The sequence below is a fragment of the Cottoperca gobio genome, chromosome 6, assembly GCF_900634415.1.
Source record: "Cottoperca gobio chromosome 6, fCotGob3.1, whole genome shotgun sequence".
NCBI lineage: Eukaryota > Metazoa > Chordata > Actinopteri > Perciformes > Bovichtidae > Cottoperca > Cottoperca gobio.
Window position 1 is genome coordinate 20583918 of NC_041360.1, and position 10521 is coordinate 20594438.

General features: G+C 44.3%; 1 protein-coding gene across 1 annotated transcript in view; it reads right to left on the reverse strand.

Annotated features, from left to right (window-relative positions):
• Window positions 1-377: 377 nt before the first annotated feature.
• LOC115009426 (A disintegrin and metalloproteinase with thrombospondin motifs 20) overlaps window positions 378-10521 on the reverse strand; it is a 72040-nt gene continuing 61896 nt past the window's right edge. The window contains 11 exon segments of the mRNA XM_029433385.1: window positions 378-978; window positions 1268-1372; window positions 1592-1683; window positions 3094-3227; window positions 3383-3477; window positions 3566-3660; window positions 4446-4575; window positions 4710-4916; window positions 5267-5437; window positions 6260-6433; window positions 9103-9270. Coding sequence (XP_029289245.1) covers window positions 889-978; window positions 1268-1372; window positions 1592-1683; window positions 3094-3227; window positions 3383-3477; window positions 3566-3660; window positions 4446-4575; window positions 4710-4916; window positions 5267-5437; window positions 6260-6433; window positions 9103-9270 — 1461 coding nt within the window. The 3' untranslated portion in view covers window positions 378-888.

Consider the following 10521-nt stretch of genomic DNA (forward strand, 5'->3'; position numbering starts at 1 on the left):
AGCACTTTCACAACATGTGAGTGCTATCGATCTCCTAATCTAACTCCCGACAAAAAGATTAAATACCAAAATATTTCTTTCCACCTGTGTAAGGCCAAGATAATCTGCTCTGTACCTCATTAGTCTCAAAAGAAATACAGTGTTGTTGTCGAACTTCTTCTTTTTTTACCAGGCTGTCACACTGTGAAACAATAACACAACCCTGCCTCGCACACTATTTGAATAGTCTGTAACACTTTCTTGTCATCACAGGATTGCAATGATTATTACATACATAGTATCTTGATTTTTATACTGTCTCATCGATTGCAAGTCAAGTAGATACGTGGTAACTAAATGCCCACAGTGTAGCTGTAACACATAAATATGTACGCTACGTGGATGTTCACATATAAGAAGATTAGTTTCAGGTTCTTCATAACGAAATTCTGGAAACGTTTTTTTTTTTTTTACCAGAATTCTTTTTATGAGTGTTTCTTTTAAAGATGAGAATTTCTTCCTTGAAGTATTAGGTTTTTATACTGTTTGAAGTTTTGTATCCCTTTGTACGATGCTAAAAAAAATGCGTAAATGTCAGAATAAAAAGCCTTTTAGGTTCCAAAGCGCAGACATGTGTTATAGCCATTGCAACACGGTTGACATGCAAATATAGCCGGCTCTTCTTCAGGGTGATGAAGGACCTGACAGTGGCCCTGTAGTACTGCACAGTACAGAGTGTCTTGTATGTTTTAGCTGCCATTTGGGAACTAGGGATGTTACTATAGGATGATAACTGTTAAATGCTCCTCCACCACCACACTGACGGATGAAGACGGCGTCCAACAAATCACTATTATTGAATGTAACTGTCGTCAGGATAGATTAAGGGGTTTGGTCCGTGCATGGCTCTCAGTGGACTTGGAGGAGTAGGCCGTTGTGAGCCTGGGGAATGCACTTCCCACAGAAGCCACCACAGCGGCCGTAGATTCTTGTTCCGTCCTACGGACAAAGACAAACGAGAAAGGAAAGAGTGGGCAAAGGGCAGCTTTTTACGCGAAGAATGAACGCTTCATAAATGTCAGTGGGGATTCCTCTTCTGTGAATCAGACAGAAATACAACATGGAAACTCAGATGACATTTCAGAGCAACAATCCCATTCCATTACTCCAAGACCCAACATGAAGCACAATCACATCCCAGTAGCTGACATAATACACTCATTAAGAGCCAAACAGCGTCAGTAACACAAAAGAAAACCATTTTATGAATCTACTGTCAGCTTCTTACCTCAGATCTGTGCACTTTGACGGAGACATAGTTGCCCTGTGATGTCCACTTGGAGGCCTCAGCCACTTTGAGACCAGTGCCAATCAGATTTATGCTGAACTGGCCCTGAAAACACAGATTGAGTTATTTAGATTATTTAGTTGGAAATTATTGCCAAAGTAAAGGGCATTCCCCCCCCCCCCCCCCACATGTCCAGGTCATTATAGCAGAACATGTTTAGTAACAATCTCTCTTCTTTGACTTTCAGGCCACTAACACAAATATGGCACACACAATACACATGAAACATTTCTATTCAGCCACAATGTACAATATTTCACCAACCTGTGGACACTTAGCTGCACTATAACAATCTCCCGCTGTAGCAAAGGGCACAGGTCGACCAAGAAGAGTTTGGGAAAACTGGAGGTCTGTGACTGGTAAACAGCAAAGATACAAATCTAGAGTCACAATGTGCAACAGCAGAAGTAAACACAGACTGAAGACAGCTGCTCTAAGGTAAATAACCACACAGAGCATCAGCAACTACAGTTTATGCTAATGCATTTCATTGCAGGGTTGATGTCCCTGTCACAGCGCCAGATGTTTTTCTCTTTCTAAAAGGCCTTTACACAAAACAATTCATGCAATGGGATTCGGGGAGTGAAGTAGAATTTTGAATGTTAATGGCTTTACATTCAATAATGATAAATATCTTAAAATTCAAGAGGTAATGCTGTAGTGGACACCTAAATGTTTTGAGCACAAGAGGGAAAAGAAATAGTAGAGCTTAAGAAACCAGGTATTGTATGAATCTATTGGAGACATTATATCCGCCCCCCCCCCCCCATTTGTGAGTAAACTGGTTGTATGTAAACCTTTGTTTTATATTTTATATCAGTGACTCAATCAAGACTCTCCCATGTTATTCCTGATCACCCTGCATTGTCACACATGAGAACTAAGACTGGTACCTTGTCCTGCCCTCTCTTCAAGTTGCCTGTATATAAAATGATGATAAAGTTCACAAGATGCTTCCCTTCATCTTGAACTCATTATCCCCCGCTCTGCTCTCTTCAAGCCGCCTGAAAGCCAAATGAGTACCATGCAGGGGAGGGGGGGGGGGGGGGGGGTGAACATGTGCTGTCAGGACCCAGACCAGACGAAGAGGATGGGAGGATGACTGTGTATGTTCTAATCCAACTTCCCCTGAACACACACACACGCACACGCACACGCACACACACACACACACACACACACACACGCACTGTACACTAATCCACACACTCTAATCAAAGGCATACTTGTACACAACAGGGGAGGTGGAGCTGACTGTAATAATGAGCAGAGGAATATGGCCTGAAGATGTGTGTGTATTGGTGTGTCTGTGAATGTGTGATTGCTCGCATGCAAGTATGAGTAAGTGTTTGATATTGATGCGACTGCCTGCATGGGTGTGTGCGCGCTTGTGTCTTCACGCTCTTCTTGTGTGTGCTTGCCAAAGCAAAGTTGTGCGAGGCAGCGTCGCATGTTGTCTGTCTGTGCTTGAGAGCAGGCACGCATGTCTCTATGTTGCACGCACGCATTCCTTTATTCTTCTGCTCACGTGTTTGTGCTGAGAGGCCCGGTTTCAAGTCCTCGCCTAGTGATGTGAGCACAGAGCGCTGAAAGGTCAAACTTTTTGACCTAAGCGGAGAGAGTGTGTGTGAGGAAAGCAGCACATATTGCATTTGGACGAGACAGTATAGAGCGCTAGGGGACGAGGCGTCTGAGGGTTAAAACAACACTGGTGTGTGGTCTCATTATAGTAGAGAGTGTAAGGCAATCACACGGTAATTACGCACTCATTATCCTCAGGGAGCTCAGGTCCAGACGAACTTTGTGGAAGAGTGTGTATCCCGCTGCTGAGTAGTCGTTCCTGCAGTCGCAGTCCTGTCTTCGGCTGCCGTTATACGGACATTCAAAGGGGTTCAGCAACCTTTGTATTAACGACAACATGAATCAGGATTTATTCAAGACAAACCACCATATTTTATTTTATACACATGGTGTAACAAGCAGCACTGTAATTCTGATCACATAATCACAGTCACAGCTCAAGTGGCCATCAGTCTTCGCATGCATCATACACACCTGTGCCCATACACCTCGGAGTAGTTGTCCGTCTGACCGCTGCGCAGGGTCACATACTCTTTGGGGAAATCAGTCTGCATCTCAGCGCAGTAAATCTGAAGCACATTGAGACAATACATGAGAGGGGAAGGTGCAGGTTGAGTCATGATGTGTGCCGGAGCATTTCTGACAGAACATGCACACCTGTAGGATCCGGGTCTTGACTTTGAGATAATATTCCCCATCTATCTTCACACCCAGTCTCATCTGGACCTCTCGGCAGGAAGCGAACAACTGGCCTGGGTGAAGAAATATGAAGGGAAGGAAGTAGAGGCTTCAGTGCATCAGCGAGTAAACAGAAAACCTTGACACTGAAGTCCGACACCGCTTTTGAAACTGTACTTGCGCAGCCCTGGCCATAAATCTGTCAACAAATGTCAGAAAGGTTTCGCAAGATAATAAATTAAACCCCCACTATGAGAAAAGATTGTGACCTGGCTCTCGTCTTTTTAAATGAGACCTGTTGTAAATGTCTCATTATTTGTGTTGCCTCCTCTGTTTTCCCAGAGTGCTGTAGGGCTCATATCAAGCTGATTAGCTGATTAGCATTAATACTTGACCGCAGAACTGGCTGTCACCCGAGCATATCATTTTAATTTCGGCAGTGCCTGACTTGGCAGAAGCCAAGTCGGGAATGAACAGCCCAATGCGCAAGTACTGAAACATCTGAAATGTGGGGGAGCGAACCTACAAACTTTGGCCCGCTGCCGGGTTTTACAGAGCCTGCAATTTCACAATGAAGGCTGCCTCGGCTCCGGCACACACCCCTGAGGCGTTTTGACCGACTGACCATTTCGCAATTTGTAGAAAACTGCTGACTGTCTATTTATTGTTCCACTAAGTGATTACTCCAAGAGGCTTCAAGTGGAGGCCTAATGTTTTAAAATGAAGCAAGAAGTTGAGTTTCTGTAAACGCAATCAGACACGGCGTGTGTTGCCGTATACAGCACAGTCAATTTAATACCATCAATTCCTTTTTGGCAGTGTGCACTACATGGATCAGATGGTAGAATGTTTGACTCACATTCTCTGTCTTGACATGAAGCTTGAGACTCCGGTCTCTCTGAAGGACGGCAGTGTTTAGACGAGTGGCCTTTGGAGGTCACACACTCCACTCTGCGCTGCATCACTCCTGCCCCGCAGGTCTGCGAGCACTGGTACGCACAAAACATACACACAAAACAATTAGCAAATAAGATGCAACCATATCCAAATGAGATTTATCATCAGAATGCACAAGTCATGTAAATCTATTGTGAACACGGCTAACAGGCGCTTTTTGTTTCACCTTGCTCCATGGGCCAACTTTCCAGTAGGTTGTGTGCGGGCAGTCCCTGAGGACGCAAGGTCGGGAGCCAGGAGGGTGGGGCTCAGGGCAGTGGGTGCTGGCGGAGGAGGACTGGGCAGCAGCATACGAGCGCAGAGCATGAGAGGAGGGCACCACGGAGCAGGAGATTATACGCTGCTGGTAGCCCACACCGCAGCTGGCAGAGCACTGAGCAACACACAGATACACACACATCGACAGTTACTAAAGGATTAGCATGAGTAACAGAAGTGGATGTACTATTAATGAGAATCTATCACCTCACTCAAGCCGATTTCTGTTGGAACATAGTCTGTATCCTGTGTGAACCTTGTATCTGCAAAATGTTTATAAGCTAAGACAAACAGCCTTGTTTTCAGCTTCAATGTATTTTTCTGCTTATCCAGTGGCTTTTTTAAATGGTTTATTTATCCTAAGATGTTGGAGAACTTTCTCAACCTATAAAGTAACACTTTATCCCAAACCACAAAAGCTCGGAGATACATTAAGACAGCGACTGGGGGGGGGTTCAAGCCTACCTGTGACCAGTCCCCTGAAATCCACATGTAGTGACAGGGAGCTCTTTTGCAGGCCTGGTGTGATGCGGGCTGGGACGATGGCTCACAGTAATCATCCTGGACGGGTGTCATCCCTGCGCCCATGCACCCCACCTTCCTGCTTCTCATGCCTTCTCCACAGGTTGCATTACACTACAAGAAAATTGTAACACGGCAAGAAACCAGTAAGAGTGAAGAAGAGTTGGCAGAGGGGGGGCAGTGTTGTACTTTCACCAACTACACCATTGATGCTCGCTTGCCTCTTTAGCTCTCCAAATGGAAACCCCTTATTATGTAAAGGTTAACACAATAGGGACAATTAAGTGTTGTGAGATAATGCCAACATCAGCTCTCAAGAAACCCAATCCCAAACATGTGCTCTGGTTGACAATGTTTCCATAAAAGATAAAAGTTAAGCCGGTTTCCCTCAGGCCCAGTAACGGTTTATAAGAGCGTTTAAAAGTAATTATATGCTCCAGAATCTTAAAATTAATCTATGTAACAAGTCAGCTGTGTGTGGATTTTCAGGGCCAAACTCAGAAAGAAACAAAGCTGTGAGTTCTCGGGGTAACACAGACAGGAATTTGAACACTGCAAACATTCTGCCGCAGGAGGACACAGCACTATGTCCCTACATGGTGCCCCTCTTTTATGCCTCACTTCCGAGGACAAAGCACGGGACATAAAAGAAAGATGAGCAAAGAAAAAAGCAGTCTGCTAGCGTGACACAGAACAGTGATATTGAGCAGGACAAAAGAGACGATGGCCATCTGTACTTCGAGGTCTGATATGATTCGAAGACCGATGGTTATCACCAAAAGCCCTCACGATTGATGTGAGAGAGCGAGGGTACCTGCAGGTCGTCCATTTAACGGTGCCGAGAATGAAAGAGCGGAGTTCTCAGCCAATAAAAACCTTAATGAGATGGTTGAATACCGGTTCATGGGGAGAGAGGAAGAATGACTCTGTACTTACTTCTTCCCATTCGCCAGCGACCCAAGTGAATTGTGTACATTCTGCAGATTGGCATGGCCGGACAACGGCAGGACGCTGCTGAGCATCACAAAGATCCTCTCTGACCCGGCCAGTGCCTTTCAGTCTGCAGTAAACATCTCGGTTCTGAGCGCCGACTCCACAGGTGACAGAGCACTAGTAAAACAGACACAGGACACACTGATTCAGAAAAGGGCATAACATGGAAACTCAATTAATGTAATAAATGTGTGTTCTTATACACTGGGTTGTACAACGTGGTATCATACCAAGAGGGAACATTTGGCATGTGATGGGTTAGCAAGTTTTATTGCAATGGATGGGCAATACATCCAGTGTGGAATGGGACAATAAACATGTCAGTGAACTGACTCAGTAATGTGAAATGTGCTAACATGAGCCACCATTAGACAATGTTCATAACAGACCAAATAGGGCTTTAACAGCAATACCACTGAGGGTATTTAATTAAGTAAGTGTGCCTTTTATTGCTTATGCATCCTAAGTTGTCCTTTGCAAGAGAAGAATTGTGTCATTTATTTTCTTAAAACATGTTTGTTTAGTCTGCAGTGTCAGATTTACTGCTTTGATGCCCCTAAACAATGTACTTAATAAATCCAAAGCCATCTGTCGTGTCCTTGTGAGACATATATCTGGGGTCACACAAAGGTCTATCTCAAACATCTCTTTGATGTGCTTTCAGAAGCACACCTGCATACAGAGGCAGTACTCTGTAAGGCCTGAGCTGATCAGCCTGATTTCTCCCTACGTCTCCCACAGACCTCAAAGAGCAGTGCCGGGCTTCAGCGATTTCACTCAGAAAATCTGTGCGTTTTACAGCGAGTATCAAATTTCCCCAAAAACTTCCAGATGTATTTGTGTTGTTCGTTTCTCGCGGCATTTGTGCGTTATCATTACAGGGTGTGGGGTTGAATATGAAGGGTCAACGACTTGGAAAGAGAACAAAAAGCACCAGAGAAAATCTGACGTTCAAATGAAAAAATGGCTTATAAAGCAAAACCTGCTGTTAAAGTGATTATAGTCACTACTACAGCTAAAGAAACCTGATTCTGTTTTCCTGCACACAAAAACAGCAGTCCTTTTATCAGAGGTGGTGGCGACATCATGAAACTAACGATGAATAACTAGGACTATTTTATGATTTCATACTGGGGTGGAGTGAGCCTCACCAGAGGAGTTTTGCCCAGGTAGTAAGATATCCACATTAGACACAATGGATGTTAATTGAAAGTCATTTGTGCTGCTCACAGCATTGGATAATTACATTTTAAAAACTATGTTTCTTTCCAGAATTGTGTCTATTTTACTCTGGATAATCCAGAAAACACACTGAAACTGTAAAAAAGCAAGTAAAAATAAAAAAATGTGTTGCATTACAAACAACCAGTAAAAAGGTTCCTCTAAAATGTTGCCCTCTACACCCCTAGTCAGAGGTGGCTGAGAGGGCCGGGTAGCTGAATAACTAAAACAGAGGGCGCTGAGGTTTCAAAGTTGTCATATGGATGGATATTAAGATATAAAACATGTCTTTATGCTCTAGTTGAGGATTTCATGGTTGCTGGTGGTATGCGGAGGAAGATGATTGCTTCCAGACAGCAGTAGGAGAGAGAGTGTGATCGGGGAGGAGGACACCCTCAAAGAGCGGGGAGTGGTAGGAGTCTTGTGTAAGGAGGAGGACGTGGGTCTTCACGGACCTTTTGGGATTCAACATGTACTTGGAAAAGAAGAGCGATAGTTGATATTTTGGAACGATTTTTGAAAAATATCTTGGAATTAAAAAACAGGGGGCGGGGGAGTAATGTATCACATGGTGATGAACCCAGAAATAATGATCTCCCTGTTATTCAGAGTTTTTTACTGTCTTTTTACTACTGTTTTGGTTCTCTCTCACTTAGCAATATGAATTTAAAAGTTGATATTCTGTGCTTTGTTAACAGATGTTTCCCAAGTGGCCGAAATAAAACATCATTATATAGAAATTGTAGGTTTAAGAAGGCAACCAGTGCAAGCTCCTTGTATTTATTGTATGTCTTTGAACACACATTATGCTTCCTTCTTCAGGGTCATCTGACAGATCTGTTCTCTGACTTGAGATACATTCTGTTTTTAATATTTTCCTCCCTGTGGGATCTCAACATGACTTTGAGCCAAAATCGTGTTGCGGCTGCGCGCATGTCCTCCTAGTAGCAGATATCACGGTTGTGTGGTCGGCTCCGCGAAGACTGTGACCTCACGCCCCTAGCTACCCTTCTATGCGTGGCCTTTGCCCTGCCAGTGTCTGGTTGCACTGGTGAAGGTGGAGGTGCGTCATTTCTAACGTCATGCTTTCATCTTGGTGTCAAGCTCGGCTGTATCAGCTGCATCTCTGGATCTCCATGCTTACTGGGTTTCATTAGGATAGCATCAGACACAAATGATTTAGTGTATGGCATGTGATTTACAATGAACACGTTTTTGTGCGTGTCATGCCACATGCAATGGTCAGTTATGAAAAGCTTCCAAAGCAGAAGCTCAGCATAAAGTTTGTCTGAATATTTCAAACCTGACTAATCTTAATGTGAAGTGCACTCTGTAAACAGTTTTATAAATCCAGCCTGTGGTGTTTAGTTCACACTTATGACCAAGAATAAACTGAGTGGTGATTGGTGTGTATATGTCCTGCATATGCAACCTCTGGGAAACCTTCTGCTGTGTTTGTGCTTGTGCCTCAGCTGCTAGCAGCAGTTACCGTTAGTATGGTCCCTGAGAGAGAGAGCCTGGGCTATTTTGTGAGCCAGAGGAGACGGCAAGAAGAGCAAACATACCTCCCTCCACCTGTTGGCCTTCCAACTGGGGCATCCCTGCGCCCGACAGGCCTTCTCCCTCCGCGGCCGAGGCAGATGACCGCAGTGTTCCTCGTCTATTTTGGTTTGGTTCTGATAAACACAGGCTATCTCCCGCTGCTTGGTCCCTCGGCCACAACTCACCGAACACTGCAGAGGGAAGTGGAGGGAAGGGGGATGGGTGTTGGGTGGAGAAAGAGAGAAAAATAAGGGGCATTTTAGATCAGTCCTGTTGAAGATGATAGATCTCAATCTCTACTATTTACACATTGATGTACAACAACATGTTTGTTCTCTGTATGTATAAAATATTTAGACCTTTAAGAGCACTCAGTGCACCCAACAGCTTCCTTTTTGCATTTCATGGCCAAGTGAACTCACTGCAAACACATTTAACTGAGCAACTTAAATGGATTTCACCTAAAGCTTTTGTCAAACACTCAAACGCTGATGGAATGCAGCCAGCTATTTAACCTGTAAACAGAGGAATTAGTTTAAGAGCTGCTGTGAATGTCAGAGGCCGAGGCAAGAGGAGGAAAAGATGCAGAGCGAAACTTGGATGCATGCACACGGCGAAGCAATCATCTGCTACGAATAAGGAACCGAGAAAATACTTAAGGAAAGCTAGAGAGAAGAAGGAGAAGGGGAAAAGAAACACGATGAATAAAAACCAGACACCCTGACAGCTCTGAAAAAGGCCTTTGCCTGTGATTGTAAATGATAATATATTCTAGAGTCTTCGCTCCCTATGAGGCCAGACAGCAATTAGGGTGCCCGCTATTTCTGCTTGTCGAGTGAGCGCCCCCATACAAAGCCACTCCAAAAATGGGGTGCTGGAATCGAATACACAAGACGAGGAGAGTTGCATTTTGTCTTAGCATATTTTCCAGTCCAGATAATAAACATAATATTGCATTGTCCTCTAATTATGATCTCAGAATGTTGCATAACCCCAACCACACATTTGTTTCTGTTCTCATAGTACTGATCATACTACAGATGATGGACCGTGGAAACCCAACTGGCAGATGTCTTGAGGATTTAGTCTTTTATTTCTCCAGTTTCTATGAGCTAAAAGTTATTTTTCCCTGTTTAAACGAACCTTTCAAACAAAGCCACCTCCAGCCTTTTCTTTTTTAAGTGTGGTGCGGGCAGTCGTTGACACTGCACACACATGCATCATACACACTGTAATTACCGAGGCATTTTAAACACAGGGCTGGCTCAGCTGACGGGGAACATCAAAGCCGAGGCCGGAGCTGAGTGACTAGTCCTGAGCAGGGCAGATTCACATACCCGCTGCACACTCACTCAAAATGATAACAGAACTCCCTCTACCTCAGACAAGAGCAGAGACAGGCAAACATGTTGGAGGGGGGGGGGGTGAGGCGGAGGGATAGC